At 36.0% G+C, this 25,436-nt stretch overlaps 1 protein-coding gene across 1 annotated transcript in view; it reads left to right on the top strand.

Moving 5' to 3' along the window:
- SDCCAG8 (SHH signaling and ciliogenesis regulator SDCCAG8) overlaps positions 1-25,436 on the top strand; it is a 240,988-nt gene that overhangs the window by 32,571 nt on the left and 182,981 nt on the right. The window contains exons 6-9 of the mRNA XM_068985635.1: positions 361-501; positions 9,723-9,787; positions 12,877-13,065; positions 25,107-25,245. Of these exons, the coding sequence (XP_068841736.1) occupies positions 361-501; positions 9,723-9,787; positions 12,877-13,065; positions 25,107-25,245 (534 nt within the window). The remainder of the gene's footprint in view (positions 1-360; positions 502-9,722; positions 9,788-12,876; positions 13,066-25,106; positions 25,246-25,436) is intronic.

The raw sequence follows: 25,436 nt of genomic DNA, 5'->3' as shown, positions 1-25,436 counted from the left end.
TAGTCATATCTTTATGAAATGTGGAAAATGGAAAACAAACCAAGAGAGGTTTATGTGCTTCAAGAGTATATGTCTCCAAAGAGGTAAAGAGAGAATTTCATTTGTTCAATACACTGATATACAGCCCTCTTTGTTCATTTACATTATTGCCTGTACCTGTAGGAATTCAACTTTGTAACACATGTTTGGAATATGCCCCTAACAGCTTGAAAATGCAAAATAATTGTTGATTTGTATATAGAAGCATCTGCTATTTTTCTTATTCCTTTCATCACAGATAATCAGTATTCCATTTGTAAAATCTGTATATTGATTTAGAAGTTAAAAGTCGATTGCAAGTACTTTCACATTTTATTTTAGGGAAACATGCAGAATTCTTGGATTACAACAGGTGAAGACTCTAGGGTGGATGAAGCTGCAAAGAGATCATTTTCATGTGGCAATGCCGATACTATCAAAGTTGCTTCTGCTGGTGAGGCTGAAAAATGGAAACTAGAACTGGTGAGTATTTGGGTATTTATATGCATCTACATTTTTGGTACTTTTTTATTGTGGTAAATATATATAGCACAAAATTTTCTATTTTAACCATTTAAAATTTTAAGTGTACAATTATTTACACTAAGTACATTCACAGTGTTGTTCAACCATAAACAGTACTCATTTCCAGAACATTTTCATCATCCCAAACAAAAACTCTACCAATTAAATAATAACTTCCATTCCCCTCTTCCTACAACCCTTGGTAACATTTTCTGCATTTATGTCTTTATATGAGTTTGTCTGTTCTAGATATTTCACTTAAGTGTTTCTCATTTTGTCTGGCTTATTTCATTGAGCATAGAGTTTTCAAGTTTCATCCATGTTGTAATGTGTATCATAATTTCATGTCTTTATAAGGGTGAATAATATTCCCCTGTACATATATGCCACACTTTGGTTTTCCTTTTATCTGTTAATAGATTTGGGGGGAGTTTCAACCTATTGGCTGTTATGAGTAAGGCTGATATGAGCATTGATGCACAAGTATCTGTTTGAGGTCCTACTTTCAAATATAATCAGAAAAGCAATTGTTGGATCATTTGGTAATTCTTCATTTTTTTTTTTCTGCTTCTCAGATTCAATTATTTCAATTGTTCTATCTTCAGATTTTCAGATTCTTTCTTCTGCTGCCCAAATCTCTAAAATTTCTTTAGTGAATTTTTTATTTCAGTTTTTGTTGTTTTCAGCTCCAGAATTTGTTTGGTTCTTTTCTATAATTTGTTTTCCTGACTCCCTTTTGTTCTTTGTTCATATTTTCTCTTAGCATTCTGAGTGTTCTTAGGCAGTCCTTTTAAAGTTTTCGTCTAGGAAGTCTGATGTCTGCAGTTTCATAGGCATGGTTCCTGTCAGTTTATTCTGTTTAATTGAGTGAGCCATGTTTTCCTCTTTCTTTGTATGCCTACTGATTTTTTGTTGTTGAAAACTGGGTATTAAACTGTTATATATGATAACTCTGGAAATCAGATACCCTATTTTTTTAAGGTTTGATGTCTTTTTTATTGTTGAAGGCTGTCATAGTCCTTTAAAGAATTTTCCAAATGATTTCTGTAAAAACTATTCCTTGTGTGTGATCACTGAGATCTCTGTTCCATTAGCTCATTTTCAGCTGATGTTTGAGACATTTCCTTGACTGCCAGCAGCTGAAACAAAGAACAAGAACACCAAAAAGCCCCCAAAATACAGAACAACCAACTCTCCAAGTCTTTGCACTTTGACTGTGCTGGACTTTACCTTACAGTTAGGCCTGCTCTGAGCCTAGAGATCAGCCTGAAGTGAAAGCTTCAGGTCTTCTTAGGACTTTTCTGAGAATGCATTTTCCCTGGGCATGTTTGTGGCTTTCTAAACTCCCCATATACAGAGATGCTTCTAAATGTCCCAATTTCCTGAGGAGTCTAAAATAATTATATTTTAAGATCAAATGATACTTTTAAATACTTTGATCTGGGTGAAAATGGAATGATGGAACCAAAAATGGAATGTTCCAGGGGAAGATATAATGAGTCATAGTTCCACTCTCATTATTGTCCACAGGTTTTGTTGTTAAATTTTTCTAAAGGCTCTTTCTGGCCCAAATTTCCTTGCTCCTTCTCATTCTCTAATCCAAGCTTTTTTCTAGTATTTAGGAAAGAGTTCCTTTCTTTTAAAAAAAAAAATCAGAAAGACTAAGTAAATTATATGGTTTTTTCCCAATTGAACAAGCTATGATAGCTACTTAATACCCATAGGATTAAGACCAGTCTCCCAAGCCATCTGCTATTTTCTTCAAACTACATTTCCAGACTCGCTTCTCATTCTTCTGTCTTTCTCACAAGTATTGGCTATAAGCACGCACACCACTCACTTCTTGCTACTTCATAAGCTTATTTCCCAGTTCCGTTTCTCTTTGAAGAATTGACTTTGGCTTATGCAATAATCCCTGCCTAAAATGCTTCCTTCTTATCCTCTACCTATTGAAATGTTTACCTACCAAACTTAGTTCAAATGTCCCGTCCCATCCTACCTTCCCTAATTACATGCTTCCATTCCTCCTTTTCCCACGTTAGAATTAGTTTCCCTCTTATGTCTTCTCTTAGTGTTCCATTTATAACTGTTATAGATTCACTTGTTTATCCTGTTTATGTCAAAGGTCAGTCTCTGCTTCTGTGAGCTTTATGTTCCAAGTCTTCCTCACTTCTTTCAAGGATTTCACTCTTGTACGTATCTCCTCTTGCTCTTGTACCTTTTATCCCTCTTAACTGGGTTTTTAGCAAAATATGTACTATACTAGCTACTGTCTTAAAGCAAATAAACACAAAATATATTCTCTTCATCTTACATTCCCTTTGAACTATCACCCAGCTACTCCCCTTCATACCAAAGGCTTTCGAAGCAGTTGTCTATACTCACGCCTCTGTTCCTCACCGCCCATTCTCTCTTCAGCATACTTTATTTGAGCTTCCCCCCGCCATATCCCCCTAAACCATTTCTTTTCAAGGTCATTGATAACCTTCACATATCAGTCTTCATCTTCCTTCCTCATCTCAGAGCAGCATTCTATAATATGTACATTAGTTGGTCATGCCATCCTTTGATATTTCTAATGACACAATTTAACATAAATTCAGAAAAGTATGCAAAACAAAAATGTACAGCTTTAGGATTTATCATCAAAGGAACAACCATGTAACTGTCCCTGTAAGATGTCTAACATTACCATATCCCACGAGCCCTCTTCATGCCCACTCCCAGTCACCACCTCTCATTCTCTTAAAGCTAAACACTAGCTTGACTTTTATGAAAATTGATCCCTAAGCATGATCCCCACTCAAATTGATTTCTGCCTGGTTTTTAAAATATTACATAAATTGAATCACATAGTACTTATTCTTTTTTGTGTAGCTATTTTTCAGTATTATATTTGATAGATTCATATAGATTTTTAGTTGCATGTGTTAGAAATTTATTCATTTTCATTGATAGATCTACTATATGAATATAACATAATTATATGTTTATGTATTGTTGACAGATATTTGTATTTTTCCAGTTTGGGGATATTGTGATTCTTGCTGCTATGAGCATTCTTTTATATGTCTGTTGGTGTGCATTGTACACATTTATGTTGGGTATGTACCTTGGAGTGTCATTGTTGGTCATAGTGTATGTATATGCTCAATGTGAGTACATAGGGGCAAACTTTTCCAAGGTGATTTTTTTATTAGTTGACACTTCTGTCAGCAGCATGAGTGATACCATAGCTCCAAATCCTTGCCAACACTTGATATTCTGTTTTTCTGGTGGTCCTGGAGTGTTCTCATTGTGATTTTTATTTTCATTTCTCTGATTTCTCATGTGATTGAGTATTTTCTCATATATCTATTGGCCATTTGATGTCCTTTTTTTGTGACATGCCTGTTCAAATGTCCTACTTATTTTTTTGAATTATCTGACTGTTTTTTTAAAGCTCTTAATATGAGTATAAGCCCATTATTGGTAACCTCTGTTGGAACGTATTTTCCTATATTTTGTGGTTTGTCTTGGAACTCTCTTGATAGTTTCTTTTTTCTCTTTCTTGATTAGAATTTCTTAATTTTAATGTGGTCCAATTTACCAGTGTTTTCCCTTTATTTTTTAGTATCTTTTGTGTCCTATATAAAAAAGTGTTTCCCTACCCCCAAGGCCATTAGATACTCTGAAAATATTCTCCTATGTTATCTTTCAGAAACCTTATAATCTTTCTTTTTACATTTAGAACTACAGTGTACATGGAATTTGTTTTTGTATCTGATGGGAAGTGTAGGGGGTTACTTTTCTTATCGGGTTATTTATATATCCCAGCATCATCTGTTGAGAAGACAATCATTTGCCTGACACCTTTGTTATAAATCAAGTGTACATATATGTGTGAGTCTGTTTCTGGGCTTTGTGTTTTAATTCCTTGGTGTCTGTGTTACTACTTCTTTGTGCTATTACCATCCTGTCTTGATTCTTATAATCTTGTATCTGGTAGACCAAGTCTTCCAACATTTTTCTTAGAGCTAAAGAATGTCCTATTTCTTGCCTTTTGCATTTCCAAATACATTTATAATTAGTTAGCTTTCAAAAAGCCATTAAGTAGTTTTGACTGAGATTACATTAAAGGTATAGGTCATTTGTGAGGGGAAGAATTGATATCTTATGATAATATATTGTCTAATAGTAAAATTACGTATCACTCTATTTTGTTGCTGAGTCACTTCAGTCGTGTCTGACTCTGTGTGACCCCATAGATGGCAGCCCACCAGGCTTCCCCATCCCTGGGATCCTCCAGGCAAGAACACTGGAGTGGGTTGCCATTTCCTTCTCTGATGCATGAAAATGAAAAGCGAAAGTGAAGCCGCTCAGTCATATCCAACTTAGCGACCCCATGGACTGCAGCCTACCAGGCTCCTCCATTCATGGGACTTTCCAGGCAAGAGTACTGGAGTGGGCTGCCATTGCCTTCTCCGATCACTTTATTTAGGTCATCTTTAATTTTTGTCAGTTTTTTATAGTTTCTGAATAAAGGCCTTACACATCGTTCTTTAGAATTAACCTCTAGATTTTTTATGGTATTATCATAAGCAATATACATATTTAAAATTTTCATTTTCTTATTCTTCAGTGCTAGTATAGAGAAAAGCCCATGGTTTTTGTATTTTGCCTGACTCCTACTTGCTTTTGATTAGTGTTATCATTGTATTTTTTCCCTATTGTTTTACTTTTAACATACTTATGTCTTCATATTTAATATGGGTTTCTTGTGGACAGCATATAGTTGAGTTTTGCTTTCTTTATCCAATCTGACAATATCTGTCCTTTAAACGTGATTATGTGTATACTTGGCTTTAAATCTACTATCTTGGTGTGTCTTTTTTTCCCCTTCTGCTATTTCTTCACCTTTTCTTTTTTTTCCTTTCCTGCCTTCTTTTGAATTAGTTGAACATTTTAATGGTTCCATTTTATTTCCTTTTCTCACTCTGGAAAAATCTTTAGCACCAGCATTCACCTGGTTTTATTCAAGTCAAGAACCCAGGGTTATTTTTAATGTCTTTTTCTTCCCCACATCTATTCAGTCATAAAATTCAGTCAGTTTTACATGAGTAGATAGAACTCCTATAGAGGAACATAAGCAAATCATTCTCTGACATAAATCTTAGCAATATTTTCTTAGATTGGTATCGCAAGGCAAAAGAAATAAAAGCAAAAATAAATAAGTGGGACCTAAAAACTTTTGCTATGCAAAGGAAACCAACAACAAAACCTATAGCATAGTAGAAAATATCAGCAAACTATGTGACCAACAAGGGGTTAATATCCAAAGATAGAAATATCCCATAACTCAATACCAGAAAAAAACAGACAACCCAATAAAAAGTGGACAGAGGACCCAGATAGACACTTTTCCAAAGAAGATATATAGATGACCAACAGGCACATAAAAAGAGATTATTAGAGAAATGCAAATCAAAGCCTTAGTGAGGTATCAGTCCACACTAGTCAGAATGGCTATCATCAAAAACTATACAAATAATAAATGCTGGAGATTTGTGGAGAGATGGGAACCCTTGTGCCCTGTTAGTGGGAATGTACATAGGTGCAGCCGCTATGGGAAATAATATGGAGGTTCCCTGAAAAACTCAAAATAGAGCTACGATATGATACCCACTCCTGAGTATTTATCCTCCCAAAACATGAAACCTCCTATTTGAGAAGACTCATGCCCCCCAGTGTCCATAGCATCATTATTTACAATAGCCAAGACATGGAAGCAACTCGTGTCCATCAGCAGACAATTGCCTTAAAATATATTGTTTATATATATATGATGGAATATTACTCTGCCATAAAAAGAAGGAAATATTGTCATTTGTAGCAACATGGATGGGCCGATAAAATATAATACTTAGTGAAGAAAGAAAAATACAAATTCTATATGATATCACTTTTACATGAAATCTAAAAAATAATACAAATAAATCTATATACAAAACAGAAACAGACTCACAGACATAGAAAACAAATTATGGTTGACAAAGGAGAGAGGGAGTGAAGGAGGGACAAATTAGGAGTATGGGATTAACAGATACAAGCTACTATGCATAAAATAGGCAACAAGGATTTACTGTGTAACACAGGGAATTATATTCAGTATCTAATAATAACCTATAATGGAACATATTTGGAAAACTCAGCAGTGGTCACAGGAATGGAAAAAGTCAGTTTTCATTCCAATCCCAAAAGAGGGCAATGCCAAAAAATGTTCAAACTACTGCACAATTGCACTCGTTTCATATGCTAGCAAAGTAATGCTCAAAATTCTCCAAGTACGGCTTCAACAGTGCGTGAACCATGAACTTCCAGATGTTCAAGCTGGATTTAGAAAAGGCAGAGGAACCAGAGATCAAATTGCCAACATAGGCTGGATCACTGAAAAAGCAAGAGAATTCCAGAAAAACATTTATTTCTGCTTTATTGATTAAACCAAAGCTTTTGACTGTGTAGATCACAACAATATGGAAAATTCTTCAAGAGATGGGAATACCAGACCACCTTACCTGCCTCCTGAGAAATCTGTATGCAGGTCAAGAAGCAACAGTTAGAACTGGACATGGAACAACAGACTGGTTCCAAATCAGGAAAGGAGTACATCAAAGCTGTATATTGTCACTGTGATTATTTAACTTATATGCAGAGTACATCATGTGGAATGCTGGGCTGGATAAAGCACAAGCTGGAATCAAGACTGCCGGGAGAAATATCAATAACCTCAGATATGCAGATGACACCACTTTCATGGCAGAAAGTGAAGAGGAACTAAAGAGCCTCTGATGAAAGTGCAAGGGAAGAGTGAAAAAGCTGGCTTAAAACTCAGCATTCAAAAAAAGAAGATCATGGCATCTGGTCCCACCACTTCATGACAAATAGATGGGGAAACAATGGAAACAGTGACAGACTTTATTTTCTTGGGCTCCAAATTCACTGTAGATGGTGACCTCAGCCATGAAATTCAAAGACGTTTGCTCCTTGGAAGAAAAGCTATGACCAACCTAGACAGTATATATATATATATATATATATATATAGATGCAGTATATACATATTAAAAAGCAGAGACATTACTTTGCTGACAAAGGTCCATCTTGTCAAAGCTAGGGTTTTTCCAGTAGTCATGAATGGATGTAGAGTTGTACTGTAAAGAAATCTGAGCAGCAAAGAATTGATGCTTTTGAACTGTGATGTTGGAGAAGACTCTTGAGAGTCTTCATCCAGGTGGCCACATAATGTTGAGCAGAGTTCCCTGTGCTACACAGTAGGTCCTTGTAGGTTATCCATTTTAGATATAACAGTGTGTACATGTTGATCCAAGCTCTATAGTCCCTTGGACTGCAAGGAGATGCATCCTAAAGGAAATCAGTCCTAAATATTCATTGGAAGGACTGATACTGAAGTTGAAGTTCCAATTCTTTGGTCACCTGATGCGAAGAACTGACTCATTGGAAAAGACGCTGATGCTGGGAAAGATTGAAGACAGGAGGAGTAGGGGATAACAGAGAATGAGATGGTTGAATGGCATCACCAACTTGATAGGCATGAGTTTGAGCAAGCTCCGGGAGTTGGTGATGGACAGGGAAGCCTGGTGTGCTGCAGTTGATGGGGACATAAAGAGTTGGACACAACTGAGCAACTGAACTGAACTGAAATCACTTGGCTATACACCTGAAACACTTAATATTGTAAGTCAACTATACTTAATAAAAATAAATAAAATTTAACACTAAAGAGAAACAAATTCTATGACTTATGCTTGTTTACAACTTTGTACTAAATATTTTCTATCTTTGCTGCTTGATTACTCTTTTTTTAAACTTTTTATATTGGAGTGTCACCAATTAACAATGTTATAATAGTTTCAGGTGTACAGCAAAGGGACTCAGACATACATACACATGTATCCATTCTCCCTTAAATTCCCCTCCCATCCAGGTGGCCACATGATGTTGAGCAGAGTCCCCTGTGCTACGCGGTAGGTCCTTGTAGGTTATCCATATTAAATATAACAGTGTGCACATGTCGATCCAAGCTCTATATCTTTCCCCCCATTCTTCCCCCTAATGGCAAACATTAGTTCATTCCCTAAGTCTGTGAGTCTGTTTCTGTTTTGTAAGTAGCTACTTCATGACTCTTGTTCATCAGCTTATCTGCTGTTTATTTGCAATGTCTTCGTTTGTGATGATCTCTTTTACATATCCTTCAGTGTAATATAAGATTCAGTGCTGATAAAAAGATTTCAATATTCATCCAGTGCTTCAGCTATGTAGAGGCTTTTATTTAGTTGTAGGTACTAAATAAAAGTCTTCATATATTCATTCTTCTCACTGACCACCTTACCTAATCAGCTCATCTCTGTCTACTCTCCCATGTAGCATTCTACATTCTAGTGATACTGAACTACTTATTGACCAGATATATAGCACACTTTCTCCAGTCACTGAGCCTTTTGCCCTATTGGAAATTATCCAAGTCTTAGCATCTCTTCAAATGAAGCCTTCTCTACTTCTCTTCAGCTAAATTATAAGTTCCTGCCTTTTCTATTTCATTTTACCTTCTGTATTTTCACTAGTGTAAACTGTATATAATTATATTTGTTCATCTGTCTTGCTATTTCTGCTTAGAATATAAGCTCTTGGAGGTAGCAGTGTTTTTATCTTAGAATTAAAGAAAAACTGGATATCAGCTGAGGCTTGTGGATTATATATCACTTTGGTCTATCATACTGTGATTTATAACTTTTATCATTCCTCCAACACATATTAATATTTTTTGGTGCTTCAGCTATACAGCAATCACAATGGGAGATTCCAGGAAGATTTGATCCTTGCCCTCATGGACTTTATGGGCTATAATTGGTTTTGCCCAGAGTCATACTTTTAAAAATAAGAACTGGTTTATGCAGTTTGGAAAAAAAAAACTTTTTTATTAGTAATCACCATTTTATGACTCAGTAGTTCTTTGCAGGCTTTCACTCAATAAAAATAAAGTGTTTGGAGTGGATAAGGAAAAGTGATTCCAGAGAGGGCACATTGATTTTCCTCCTGGGTAAAAAGAAATAACTGATTTTAATATTAATAATTAAAACACAGGACATAGACAAAATGTACATTTTTTTTTCTTTTCTAAAGGAGAGACTAAAACTTACTTATGAGGAAAAGAGTGAAATCCTGGAATCTCAATTGACATTTCTGAGGTAAAGTATTATCATCTACTTAAAGTCATTGGCAAAATCATAATGATCTTGAAAATATGTTTGAATGTTTACTGAAATTTCAGTTTTAGTCAATATAGAAACTGCTTGATATTATTTTATATACACTACATGAAATTTCCTCAGATTAGTGAAGGCTAAAGGGATTTGTGAGGTCCTTTTTCAAATCCTGTTTCAAAGAAATGTGAGCTAAATTATAAATTTTATCCCTTCATCAGTTGCAAAATATTATGTTTTCATATAGAAAAAGGAATTAGTAGCTCATCTTATAGAAATTATGCTTTGAAAATAAAATAATATAAATAAAGCACTGTAATTTTCAAATTATAAGCAAGTATTTTTTTTTCTTCTGTAGGAGGTCTTCATCTAATTTTAAAATTGCAACAGTAGTATAATAGTTTGAGTTTTTATATCCTTGGCAGATTTGAGTATATACAAATTTTCATGTACTTTTTGATATGTTTTCAAAAATCCCAATAGAGCCTATATATTATAGATTAACCATTAGTGATTTGTTCTATATTATGAGTAGGAAAAGATACAGGAATTAATTTTTTAAGTTAAGGGTTAATTGAAATAGTGGTAATGAAATCTTTTCTAATGAAATAACGTTTAAAATATTTTTCTAATTTTATTTTAGTAAATTTTATTTTTGAAATAAAATTTAACATTAAATTTTTCAGGCCATATATTGTCTAGAGCTGTAACGAAAGTACTACCGAGAACCAGAACTCATGGCTTTTTGCTACAAATGTAGTTATTCATTTATTTTAATATATTCTTAGGCCTTTCATGCCTTATAAGGTTGAGAATTTCTGTAGAGACTCTTGTTTTTTCATGAAGAAACCTAAACTTTTATAAAATGGTCTATTTTTTGCTCTCTTGCTTTGCTGTAGTTTGATTTCTAGTGTGTTTTGGTTCTTCAGTATTTAGTGATATATTTCTAGCTCACTATTTTATGGGAATATGACTTATTTTGTTCCATTCACAATTCAACTCTGCAGTCTTGCATTGCACTAAAATATCACCTTGCAATGGACCAGACTTTGTTCCCTGCATTCTTCTGCTTCTTCATTTTTTTTAGCATAATTTAAGATTATTTAAAGAAACATTTTCTTAAAGAAAGAAATAAAGTCACTGCTCTTGGAAACTCTAGTTTTATGTTACCTATTTTTTAAATTTTCTGTTTGCCTTTTCATGTAACTGAATCTACTTGAGTGTTTTGATTTTGAAGCTGACAGAAATAGTAGTGGAGACTCTGACTTTGGAATATACTTCTGAAGTTCTTTTTATAAAGCTTTTGAAAGTCAGACTGTGTTGTTGTTCAGTCACTAAGTCGTGTCCAGCTCTTGGTGACCCCTTGGACTGCAGTGTGCCAGGCTTCTCTCTCCTTCACCATGTCCCACAGTTGGCTCTGACTCATGTACATTGAGTTGGTGATGCCATCCAACCATCAGACTTTTTCTACATGATACTTAAAAGGAAACATTATGTTGTAGATATTATCTTGGGAAAAAGATATAAACAGCTCCTTTTTTTCTGCTTCAGAGTGTCTTTAGATTTGCTTTTTTTTTTTTTTTAACCTTTAGATGGCCCGTAGATCTTTCCACCTCTTCCAGCCTGTCTGAAAGCCCCCCAGATCCCAAGAGTCGATGAAGTGTGTAACAGCCAGATGTCTTGACTGTTGGCTTCTCCTTTGTGACAGGGAACAAATTAGGATGGCTATAGATCCCTGAATTTATCTATAGAGAGTAGTCTGAGCCAGAGATAAAGTGCCTGCCTTCTGCAGTCTTAAGAATTTAAGAACAATTTCTTTAAGTTAGGACTTTAAAAAAAAAATACAATATGAAAGGGATATGTGTGCAAGGAAGCTCAGTTACCTAAGGTGACTTTACCAAAGCATTTTAGGGAAGGGGAAGGTAAATACAATCCATATACTGGTCATTTAATCCTTAACAGATCAACATAGAGAAAAACCTTATCCAGGAACTAACCTATTAAAACAAACAAAGAACAAACATACAATTCCTCTGCCCTTTCATTATCAAGCTGTATATTTCCAGCCAGTAGCTGCTACTTGTGAAATCTTATGTCTGTCGAATTCTGACTTCTTTCTGTAGCCCACTCTCAGTCCTTTGTAGAACTTTGTGGTTGGTTGATTTTTTTTACTGAAGAAAAATGGGCAGTAATAAATTACTCATGCATAAAATCCATATCCTTTATGCAATCTTTTAAGGTTCTCTTTATAAATTTTAAAGAGTTAGCACTTGAAATAGGATATTTCCCTCAATTTAAGGATATTGTGTTATCCCTTTATTGAGAATAACTATTTAGGATTTGTATTTGGAGTTTTATTTTTGGGAAGAGATGGGATCCCTTGAAAAGAGATCCAGTATCGGAGGCACACTGGTCTGTGTTAAAATCTTAAAACAACTTTAATATTTTCAAGTCTCACTTTATTCAAAGGGTCAGTTCGGATAATCACATCTACATGTCTGGGTTGTGGTAAGAATTAATGAGGTATTATATAAAAAGCACCTAAATAAGCTAAACACCAGTAAATGATAGTAGTTAGCACTGTGATGATATATTTAAAAGTAGTACACTTTTACCTGGACATTTTAAAAAAATTTTAGTCAGATGATAATTGCTTTACTATGTTATATTGGTTTCTGCCTCACAACAATGTGAATCATTCACATTTAGCCTCCCCTTCCTTCCTCCTTAGTCTCCCCGTCCCCAATCCCACCCCTCTAGGTTGTCACAGAGCTCTAGGTTGGGCTCCCTGTGTTAGATAGCAGCTTTCCACTATCTATCTATTTTCTGTTTTACACGTGATAGTATATATATGTCGGGCTTCCCTGCTGGCTCAGAGGTTAAAGTGTCTACCTCCAATGAGGGAGACCCAGGTTTGATCCCTGGGTCGGGAAGATCCCCTGGAGAAGGAAATGGTAAACCACTCCAGTACTCTTGCCATCATAGTATATATATGTCAGTGCTACTTTTTCAGTTTATGCTAACTTCTTCCCCTGCTATGTCCACTTGCTAAAGCTTTTTTCCCTTCTTTTTAGGAAAGACTTAGCTGAATATCAGAAAAACTGTGAAGATCTTAAAGAGCGACTAAAGCATAAAGAGTCTCTTCTTGCTGCTAATATTTCTAACCGTGTTGGTGGTCTTTGTTTGAAATGTGCTCAGCATGAAGCTGTTCTTTCCCAAACCCATAATAACGTTCACATGCAAACCATTGAAAGACTGACTAAGTAAGTATGCTTCTGTATGTGGGGTTGTTGGTAACATGGAAACCCACATCTCTAAATGGGCATTATAGTTTTTTTCATCTCCATGTTAAATCACATGTGATTAATGTTAAGCTTCAAATAAAATGAATTTTCTAAGGTCCCTTCATTGTAGCTATATTAAAGAGAGAATATGTAGGTTCTGCCAACTGTGTATAATCTAGTCATTTTAGACAAATAATTTTATCTTTGTTGGTTTCAGTCTCATCTTTAAATGAGAGGATTGAAGTAGATAGCCTTTATAATTCTGTTCATTTCTATGACTCTGTAATTGAAGATCCAGCACTATTCATAACAGCACTGAGTTTGAGAGAAATTCTCTTGATTTTGGCCGATTTCAGATTTCCCTGATGTAGTATAAAGTGAGCTTTTTTTTTTTTCAAGTCTTTAATATGTGCTTGTCATGAAGAATATTATGAGTACACTGGAAGAAGGATCCACTGTATCCCATTTGTTAATATTTGAGGATTGATCAGGGACAAATTACAAGTGAGTTTTTATGGAGCCAAAGTTTTCATCTAGGCTGAAATATTACAGTTTTCTGGGTACATCTTTTTTGTTTTGTTTTCACAATTCCAGAGGAAGCCTTTTCCTATGAAAATTTTATTCTGTAGAAGTTTAGGATTATTATTTAATACAGTATCCAGTGATGGTTTATAGTGGGTATTCCCTGTCACATGCCCTCTGCTTTTTTCTGTGCTCAGGGTCACCTTTTTCTGTCTTCTTGGGTTCATTTAAATAGCCCAAACATCACTTCCTCATAGAAGTATTCTCTCACCAGCCTTACCCCATTTTGTCCTCCATTGACTTAGCCTCCTTCCTTCTGTAACTTTATAATATATTGTGTATACTTGCAGGTAGCAACTGTGTTTTATTTCTATATCCCTGGCTTCTAGAAGAGTACCTGGGCTGTAGCAGACACTCAGTGAATTGCTGTTTATATGGGCATTTATTGTTAACATCAGTTCAGTTCAGTCGCTCCATCATGTCCGACTCTTTGTGATCCCATGGACTGCAGCACACCAGGCCTCCCTGTCCATCATCAGCTCCCAGAGTTTGCTCAAACTCAAGTCCATTGAGTTGGTGATACCATCCAACCATCTCATCCTTTGTCATCCCCTCCTCCTCCCACCTTCAATCTTTCCCAGCATCAGGGTCTTTTCAAATGAGTCAGTTCTTTGCATCAGGTGGCCAGAGTATTGGCGTTTCAGCTTCAGCATCAGTCCTTCCAATGAATATTCTGGACTGATTTCCCTTAGGATAGACTGGTTGGATCTCCTTGCAGTCTGAGGGATTCTCAAGAATCTTCTCCAACACCACAGTTCAAAAGCATCAATTCTTCGGAGCTCAGCTTTCTTAATAGTCCAACTCTCACATCCATATATGACTACTGGAGAAACCATAGCCTTGACTAGACAGATCTTTGTTGGCAAAGTAATGTCTCTGGTTTTTAATACGTTGTCTAGGTTGGTCATAACTTTGTTAACATCAGAGATCCTCTAATTGGAACTGCTGTCAAGAATGAAAAGACTTGGTCATTAAAGTCAGTTTTGACCTTTGGATGAAAGAATTTACTTCCCTGAGTTTGAAGTCTTCCTTTGTTTTGGTGAATGATATTCAATACCACCTCTTGGAATATTATGGATGCAGCTTAGCCTTGTGACTTGAGTGTTAGCTTTTGAGTCAAACTGCCTGGATCCGTACTTTGGTTCTACTAACAGCTTACTTTGTTTAGAGCTTTCCTGGTGGCTCAGTTGGTAAAGAATCTGCCTGTAGTACAGGAGACCACCTGCAATGCAGGAGACCTGGGTTCAATCCTCTCATGCCTCAATTCCCCCACTTGAAAATGGAGGTAAAAGTGCCTAATAGTATTATTTTTGAGGGAACATCAAATGCATACCTATATATTGCTTGAAACCTTTCCTGCAATATTATAAATGCTCTATAAATATTAAAACCCATCTGTACCTCCTATACTTGGAAGTAGTAAAAATGTCCCACAACCATGGTTTCTACATGTGACTAATTTATTGGTTGTTATATAAAAACTAAATTTCTCCACTGGTACTTTTCATGATCTGCACTGATGGCCTTGTTTTTTGTTAAATATTATATTAATTTTTAAATATAATATTAACTTATTCCTATTTATTACATATTGGCTTCCCAGGTGGCTTAGTGATAAAGAATCCACCTGCCAATGCAGGAGATGCAGGTTGGGTCAGAAGAATCCCCTAGAGAAGGAAATGGCAACCCACTCCAGTATTCTTGCCTGGAAAATTCCATGGACAAAGGAGCCTGGCAGGCTACAGTCCATGGGGTTGCAAAGGATCGGACGCGACTGAGCACGCACACTAGTATTTCATATAGTGACAATTTATAAATGTATGTTAAATATATTTTCAGATACAACTGATGTGTAAAAACATTTCTAATATACCAAGGATTGTACCAGGAAATTTAAAACATAATGTCTTTTAATCTTAGTGAAACATTGATGAGGTAAGTAGATTGCCATCATTCTACAACTAAGGAAACTGAGACTCAGAGAAGTTAAAAATTTGCTTGTTTATATTTGAAGAAAGAATGGAATCATACTTCACAAAAGTAAATTCAAGATGGTTTAAAGACCTAGATATGACTTCTAGACTACAAAAGTATTAGGAGAAAATATAGAAAAACCTCTTTATGGACTTGGGCTAATTAAAGTTCTGAGCATGATGAGGAAAGTAAGCCAGAAGGGGAAATAAAATGTTACATTTGACTCCACTAACACAAAAACTTACTTATGATACAATATTGCAAACTAAACTAAAAGATAGGAAAAAATTTATATTTTATAAAAATAAATTTTTGGTACAATGTATCAATAATTTCTTTGAAAAGAAACAGAAAAGAGAAACTTCCCAGTTGCAAAGTAGGTATAGGTTAGGAATTGGTAAGCAATAAAAGAGGATGATAATGCACAAGTTAAGTATTGATTCATTTTTTTTTTATTGAAGTGTAATTGACCCACAATACCATGTTAGTCCCAGGTGTACAACATAGTGATTTGATAATTCTATACATTATGAAATGATCACCACAATAAGTCTAGTTATACCTGTCACCATGTAAAATTATTACAGTATTATTAACTGTATTTCCCACGCTCTACATTTCATCCTTTTGACTTGTTTTAAGTTACAAAATAAATAATCTTAATCTCATTTACCTATTTTACTCATCTTCCCAAAAACCTCCCCTCTGGCAACCCCTTGTTTGTATCTGATTCTGTTTCTGTTCTGTTACATTAGTTCATTTGTTTTGTTATTCAGATTCTCCAAACATAAATGAAATCATATTTTATTGTCTGACTTATTTTACTTAGCATAATACCTTCTAAGTCCATCCATATTGTTGCATATGGCAAGATTTCATTTCATTCAGCCATTGTATTGCTGAGTAATATTTCATTGTTTATGCATGTGTATTTATACACATATACCTCATCCTCTTTAATCCGTTCTTTGATGGACATGTATGTTGCTTCTATATAATGGCTATTGAAATAAGGCTGCAGTGAACATAGGGGCGTCTACATCCTTCTGGATTTCTTTTTCTGTTTTCTTCTGAAAACTACCCAGAAGGGGATTTTCTGGATTGTATGGTAGTTCTTTTGATACTTTTAATTTTTCGAGGAACTTTCATATTGTTTTACCTAACAGCTTACTAATTTACATTTCCCCCAACAGTGCTCTAGAGTTGCCTTTTCTTCCATCTTTGCCAACATTTGTTATTTGTTGTCATTTTGCCATTTAAGCTATTCATTCTGTTATTATTCAAGAAAATGGTGGTGGTGTTATTATTTAAGAAAATGGTGGTCACTAAGTTGTGTCCAACTTTTGCAACCCCATGGACTATAATCCACCAGGCTCCTCTGTCCATGGAATTTTTCAGGCAAGAATACTAGAATCTGTTGCCATCTCCTTCTCCAGAGGATCTTCCTGACACAGGGATCAAACCTGCATCTCCTGTATTACACGTGAATTCTTTACTGCTGAGCCACCAACAAAGCCTCATTCAAATACTGAAAATACAAGTTTAAAAATACCAGTTTAAAAATGCCAACTATCAAACTGGTGAAAATTTTAAAAAGACTAGTGGTCTCAAGAATTGATGAGACTATGAATAAGTCTGTATTTTCATACACTGCTAGTGGAACTATAGATTGACACTACTTTTGAGGGTGATTTAGCACTGTTCATTAATATTTAAATTGTGTATTACATGTTTCAAAATCTACACTAGAGAATGTATGTATATAATAATAGGGCATTTGTAGGAAACTCTATTTGCAGCATTATTTGTAATGCTGTTGTGATACTGTCATTTGATAAGAAATACATATTTTTGTCTTCATTTCCCATTCTTTGCATAGAACTCCTGAAACTTCTGTATTTTTCTAAGTGGTAAAAGCAATAAGTATGTATTTTGTACTAACATTTGTGTTTTGTCCTCTGCTTCTGCAATAGGTTGTTATTGTTAAGCCCATGAGTTTATATTAAGTAGATGACTTTTAACTAAGGATGAGAATGCTGGTTGCCACAGAAACCATCCATGTAATTAGAAGATTGGAATTTTCAGTCTCTACTTCCCAACCTTTAGGAAGGGAAAGAGCTGGAGATGGAGTCCAGGCATCAGTGGCCAATGATTTAATCAATCATGCCTATGGAACTTCTATACAAACTCTAAACAATGGAGTTTAGGGAGCTTCTGGATTGGTCAACAAATTGAGTACTAGAATGTGACACCAGACAGGATGTGGAAGCTCCACACACCTTCCCACATACCTTTGTCTAGTGATCTCTTCTATTATCTGTTCATGAGTTGAATTTTTTATAATAAGTGAGCAATATTTAAGGAAAACACTTTCCTGAGTTCTGTGAGCTGTTCTAGTAAATTATTTTGTACTGGAAAGGATCATGGAAATCTATGGTTTTTGGTCAGAAGAGATACAAGGTACCTGGGACTTACAATTGGAACCTAAAGTTGAGATTGTTTTGTGGGACTGAGCCGTAACCTGCAGGGTTTGTGTCAATTCCAGGCAGTTAGTATCAGAATGGAGTTAGTAGCCACTCAGAATTAGAGAATTGCTATGTGTGGAAAATCTACAAATGTGGTAGCAGAAGTATTGTGAGTATAGAAACTATAGAAGAAAACGATAGGTTTTCCTTTTAGATGTAAACAACCTAAATATCCCTCAAAGAAGAATAAGGGGACTTCAGTTTAGATAAAGTATGAAATTTTATGTACAAAAAAAAAAAAGAATGAAGTAGATCTCTATGTACTGATGTTCAACTAAGCTCTAAAATATGTTATTGAAGAAAAAAATGAAAAAAGATGAGAAAGACATACCCAGCAGGAAACTATTTGTATTTTTTTTAGAGGCTCACTCACAACCAGGTGAATACATGTGCTTAGAAAAAGATGCAAAAGAATAATCACAATATTTAACAGTGTACTACTGGAGAAGTAGAAGAAGGCATTGAAACTGACAGTGTTTGTTAAGCAGTCTCTAACCACTGTTGTTGTTCAGTTGCTAAGTTGTGTCTGACTCTTTGTGACCCCATGGACTGCAGCACGCCAGGCTCTCCTGTCTTTCACTATCTCCCACAGTGTCCTCAGATTCCTGCCCATTGAGTCTGTAATGCTTTCTAACCATCTCGTCCTCTGCTGCCCTCTTCTCCTGCACTCAGTCTTTCCCAGCATCACGGTCTTTTCCACTGAGTCAGCTCTCCACATCAGGTGGCCAAATTTTTGGAGCTTCAGCATCAGTCCTTCCAATGAATACTCAGGATTGATTTCCTTTAGGATTGGCTGGTTTGATCTCTTTGCAGTCCAAGAGACTCTTAAGAGTATTCCCTAGCACCACAATTCGAAGCATCAATTCTTTGGCACTCAGCCTTCTTTATGGTCCAGCTCTCACATCTGTACATAACTCCTGGAAAAGCCATAGCTTTACTATATGGACTTTGTTGGCAAAGTGATGTGTCTGCTTTTTAATACATTGAAATTTTAATTACCAATTTTAACCATATTGGTAATTAATTTATTATGAGAAGAATGTAATGAAAGATTAATTTTAAATGGAAAAAGCATATTCAAAGTCATGCAGATGAAGAGGATATTCTAAGATAAACTAGTCAGGCAAAACCAGTCAGCAAATAAAAAGCAGTGTTTCTTTTTCCTATTATACTGATTTCATATTATCCTTCTGGTTTATAAGTAAAATGTCTTAAAAGGAAGCTACAATGTTTACATTGATTCCAAGCCTGGCAGTCATTTAGAAATTAGATTCTTGCCCAGTTACATATTCCTTTGTCTCTATCCTATATTTCAGCTCTTGGTCTCTTAGAATAAATGTCAACCTTTTCAGTTCAGTTTTCAGCTTTGTCAGCATGTCATTGACTCATATTCTACTTTAATAACAGTATACTGTGGAAGGCTTCTACTTTTACTGTCAATGAAAATCATTGTCTGTATTATTCCCATGGCCTAAGCTGGTGTTCAGTTTCTTTCAATTTACTAATGCAGAAAGCTAAATATTGAATGTTATGCTGACTTTGAAGAGTGGCCAAAACTTTTTAGGTTTGATTTCTAGTTTTAAGCATAATTAAGAAGCCTGAACCCTCAATGAACTGTACTGTAGTATTTCCTGCATGACTCTAGTGTGAAATTTTTGAAGTTGTATCCCAAATATGATCAATTAAAAGTGTGTCTTGGTCTCTATTGAAAAATGTAGTATTGTGGTACCAATTTCAAGCTACTTTGTTGACTTTTTAGCTTGTAATATATGATATATATATATATGTAATATATGATATATATATGTAATATATGATATATATATGTAATATATGATATATATATGTAATATATGATATATATGACACAACACTAGAAAGTAGTGAAAGTGTTAGTTGCTCAGTTGTGTCCGACTCTTTGTGACCCCATGGACTGTAGCCCACCAGGCTTCTCTGTCCATGAAGTTTTCCAGGCAAGAATACTGGAATGTATTGCCATTCCCTTCTCCAGGGGATCTTCCAAACCGAGGAATCACACCCAGGTCTCCTGCATTGCAGGCAGATTCTTTACTATCTGAGCCACCAGGGAGGCCCCCATGATACAACATTGGACAGCTGAAAAGGAGAGGATCAGAACAACTTGAAGACCAGACTGCCCGTGTTTGCAGTGTTTTATTAGGACCCTTGAAACTTTTTGGAGAGAAAATTTAACAGCTTTTGAGTTCATTGGATATATTTTAAAAGATAGCTTGAAGTCTTTATAGTATTTCTTAATTTCTGCCTTTCACTTAGTCCTCAGTATGTCGTGAAGTAGGTAAGAGCAACAATAACCTTTCTTTCTTAATGATCAAAGTATTTACAAATGGGAATCAAGATGGAACTGCTTTGTATTAAATTCCTGCCTGTAGCTCACAGTGCCTTGAAGGAACCTCAGTGTATTTTTCAGAAATGATTACTACTGTACTGATCCCGGGACTTCAGTCCGGCTTGTGATTTGGGAATGGGTGATTGGCAATCTTCTGTATAGCTTGCTTTGCAACTGTATTTCAGTTTTTAAAAAAGAAAATTAAAAAAACTAAGATGAACTGCTTAAGAATAAAAGAGAATTCATTATCTCTCATACACACATACACAGAAAACCAAAAGAAAAGAAAGACTGTAGTGGGAACTTCCCAGAAATGAGGAACAAGGAAATGTTGTAGGCAGCCTTCTAGACTTTCTTTTAAAAACCGTGATGTTTAATAAATCTTAAAACTTCTAATAACTGTGGAATAGCTTAGGAATTGAAGGAATTAAATATGGAGTACTCCATATTTCAAGATGAAGCTCGTGTATATATCAGACCACCTTCTCTCTTTTCCTTATTATAAACATTGGCCAAGATTATTCAGAGACTTTCTCAGTCCTTTTTGCTCTGATTGTTGCTCTAGGTTCCTTAAATACTAGTTTCCTTAAATACTACATGATTGTTAGTTCATCCTAGAACCGACACCCCTGCTTCTTACTTCATTTTCTGCCTCAGCTGCTCTATCATCTGCATCGTGGCATGTTGCAGGATTAATGCTGTATTGCTTGCTTTGTTTGAAAAACTCCTTGATCACACTCATCAAAACATTCCCATGGTGTTTTTAAGCAGTTAAAGAACTTTTGCCACGGGAGATGGCCCTCTCACTCTCACATTGATGTATCATGTGAGTTTGTACGACTTCCCATTGTAAGAGGCTTGCTCAGGCCTGGCTTTGGGCTGGCACTGTGGACTAGGAGCTGCACTGCAGCTGACTGAGTAGTTAATCCGGGTAGCCAGAATTGACCATTTCTGAAGGACAGATAATGAGTAGTAACATGGGGTTGAAGTAGAGGAGAAAAAAACTCAAGAAAATGTCAGCCAGATGAATATAGAAATGGGACAGGAAGCAGGGCCTTATGTTGCACGCATGTTCATTCACTTCAGTCAGGTCCAGCTCTTTGCAACCCCATGGACTGTAGCCTGCTAGTCTTCTCTGTCCATGGAATTCTCCAGGCAAGAATACTGGATTTAGTTGCCATGCTCTTCTCCAGGGGATCTTCCCACCCCAGGGATCAAATCTTCCTCTCCTGCATCTTGTATGTTACAGGCAGATTCTTTACCTAGTGAGCCCCATGGGAAGCCTTATACTGAGGACAGGGCTAATATACCCAGAGTTGTTTTTTCAAGTGCTTGCTATTTGATATGTAGGCTGGCTAAGTTGAAACAAAACAAATAAAAAATGCAGTGACTGAATAGATGGTCCTGTGTGTTAGTCTCTCAGTCATGTCCCACTCTTTTGCAACCCCATGGACTATATAGCGTACCAGGCTCCTCCGTCCATGGAATTATCCAGGCAAGAATACTGTGAGCAGGTAGGCATTCCCTTCTCCAGGGGAATCTTCCAGATCCAGGTATTTAACCCAGGTATCCACATTGCAGGCAGATTCTTTACCATTTGAGCCACCAGGGAAGCCCTAAGTTGCCAAATTTAGATAGTCCTAAATTGCCAAAATTGCTAGTGGCACCTGTAAGCATATGTGTAATTTAAGTATCTCTCCTGAACTTTTCAGATGGTCTGAGGGCCATCTTGAAGCATATAATACATTGCTTTTACAGAAAATTGGAATGTGTCAGTCCAGTGGTTGCATGACTTTTTAGTACAATTCTTTTACAGATTCACTGTTGAATGGTGACCTTAACAAAACATCAGTGTGTGTGTGTGTGTGTGTGTTAGTTACTCAGTCGTGTCTGACTGTTTGTGACCCCATGGAGTGCAGCCCTTCAGGTGCCTCTGTCCATGGGATTCTCCAGGCAAGAATACTGGAGTGGGTTGCCATTTCCTTCTCCAGGAGATCTTCCCAACCCAGGGATTGAACCCGAGTCTCCCACATTGTAGGCAGACGCTTTACCATCTGAGCCACCAGGGAAGCTCTCTAAATAGTCTAGTGACTTTTTAAATTTAGACATGGGAGACTTCCCTTGTAGTCCTGTGGTTAAGACTCTACGCTTCCCCAAAGGGGACATGGGTTCAATCCCTGGTGGGGGAACTATAAAAATTTTAACTGTAAAATATTAGAATTGTAGCAAAGTCATTATTCATTCATTTGTTATTTTGTCATTTGTTTCACTGAGTATGTACTGTGTGACAGACTACTCTTAGCAAGAGGATATACTAGAAATGGTTTAAATATATTAAGTGTAAGTCTCCTGTAAGAAGCAAATTTGTTAGAAACTTGATCCTATTGTGGCCTGTTTGTTAATATATATTCTGAGGTCTTTTGTTAATCTTTTTATTTGTAACTTCAGGTTTGATGATGGTATAGTATTAGGAACAGGTAAGAGTATCATTGAATAGAGACTTTGGTTTCTTAGTAGGTCTAGAACTTTAGGAAAGGTAACTATATGATGTTGACCTGTTATCCTTAAGAGTGAATTTTTATTTTCTACTTGGAAACATAGATTCTAGTTGGGTTGCATATTCTCAATGAAGCTAGTCCCTTTTATGTTAGAGCCTTTTCTGAAATGCAAATAAATATGAATTTGATTTGTTTGTATTTTACTTAATATTTTTTACTCAACCAGAATAATCTTGCTTTGTTTCTTCCACGTTTTCACATAATTATTGTGTTTGATTATATTTGATCAAAATAATTCACTCCTTTTTCATTTCCTTTAGACAAAAAAATTATTTTTCTCAATTGAAAATAAGTGAATCAGGAAATTCTAAAATGAAGATCACTATGCTCCCACAAATTTTATGATACTTGCAGCAATTTATCCTTTTTTTAACAAAAAGAGCTTTTATGAAACTGTTAATAATGTAACTTTGTTCAGTATTACATATTTTTAAAAATATGACTGTTTTCCAAATGCCACAAATAGTTTAAATTATTTTATTTTTAAGCAAATTTTTTAATCAAGACATTGGTCAATTTTGAAAGTAATTCAAACTCAGAGATTTAATCTTTTAAGTTAGGACTCCTTAAAATTTACTCTTTATTAATAGTTTACACAGTTGACTAGCAATAGTTCAGAACTTGGCAGTGAAAAGGAAGCTACAGCAGTTACTTCAACTGAATTTGAGATCACAGTTTAAAACCTGAGCTCTTTAACAAAGTATGGAATAGCATAAGTAACAGTCCAACTTACTTTTTTTGTTTGTTTTGTGTTAATAGAAAGTTTCCCACCTCACTTTTGGGGAGATCTATTGATCATTTTTATCCAGTGAATGAGTTCCAGATATCCTGAAATCTTTTATGTGAAATTTGCTTAAATTAATCCATGAGATTGGAACCTTGGTGCTGTTTTACATGCCAAAGCATTTTGGCATTCAGTTCAGTTCTGTCCCCAAGAAATAGCTTAGCTTTATGAGAATTGCTGAGAAGGGGGTAGAGCTAGGCAATGATCAAACCTAGGGGGGTAAGATTTTGTAAAATAACGAGTATTATGTGTAATCAAGGCATTTGAGTAATCCAACAGTACTACCCATTGAAAGAAGAAATACTTTCACAAGTAGGTGAAAGTTTTTCATTTGTAAGTGAAGCCGCTTAGTCATGTCCGACTCTGAGAATCCATGGGCTGAACCTACCAGGCTCCTCTGACCGTGGGATTTTCCAGGCAAGAATACTGGAGTGGGTTGCTATTTCCTTTTCCAGGGAATCTTCCTGACCCAGGGATCAGACCCGAGTCTCCTGAATTGCAGGCAAACGCTTTACCATCTGAGCCACCAGCGAAGCCAAGAAGTATCAAAAAGAGGGTTGTGAAGGAAGACGAAAAGAAAAAAAACAAGTTTGTTCTGGTAGAGCAGAGAGCCAATAGTGCAAACAAAACCTCAGTAGTCCCTTCTTACCATGGTTACTTCTACTTTGAGGTACAATTCCCACCTTCCCTGACAGCTCACTTGGTAGAGAATCCACCTGCAATGCAGGAGACCCCAGTTCAATTCCTGAGTGGGGAAGATCCACTTGAGAGGGGATAGGCTATCCACTGCAGTATTCTGGCCTGGAGAATTCCATGGATGGTATCATCCATAGGGTCACAGTCTGACACAACTGAGTGACCTTCATTCACATTTCCACAACTTTATCAGTTTTTTCTCCTTTTCTGCCGCCTACACTTAGCTTTTTAACTTAATTTCCTCTTTTCTGGGCTTTCCTCTGCAGCCCTAGTGTGCCAGTCCTCTCCACAGTAGGTTGTTATCCCACACGGATGCAGTCCTGCCATGAATGCTCCCTGCTCTCTGGCCGTTCTGCCTGCCCCTCACCAAGTGAGGACAGAGAGTCTTTCTCTGGGGTGTGCTTGCACATGTGCTGGGCTGGGCTGGCCTGCCCTGGCTCTTCTTCTAATACGTACCAATGCTTTTTCCTCCCTGACTTATGAATACTTGACCATTTGATCATATCTTGTTTTCAATGTTCTTTTTGTGCTGACAGAGAGAGAGATGACTTAATGTCTGCACTAGTTTCCGTGAGGAACAGCTTGACAGAGGTGCAGCAAAGAGAAGCAAGTGCTTATAAGCAGGTGAAACAAGCTGTGAAAATGACTGAAGAAGCCAGTTTTGAAAAAACCAAGGCAAGTCTAATAAGATTAAAATGAATGCATGCCTTAATTCCTTTTTTTTTTCTTTTCTGAATACTTATTTGGTTATTCTCCATAACTAAACTTTTTTTCCAAACACACAAAGTGGAAACCAGTTTGTTAGTATTGAATTTCTAAATTAAACAAATTTGCTCTTTGGAGAATTCTTATTCCTCTGCAAATTC

The sequence above is a fragment of the Capricornis sumatraensis genome, chromosome 14 (genome assembly GCF_032405125.1).
Source record: "Capricornis sumatraensis isolate serow.1 chromosome 14, serow.2, whole genome shotgun sequence".
In the NCBI taxonomy this organism is placed as follows: Eukaryota; Metazoa; Chordata; class Mammalia; order Artiodactyla; family Bovidae; genus Capricornis; species Capricornis sumatraensis.
Note: the sequence above shows the minus strand (reverse complement) of the source record. Positions and strands in the feature narration are given on the sequence as shown.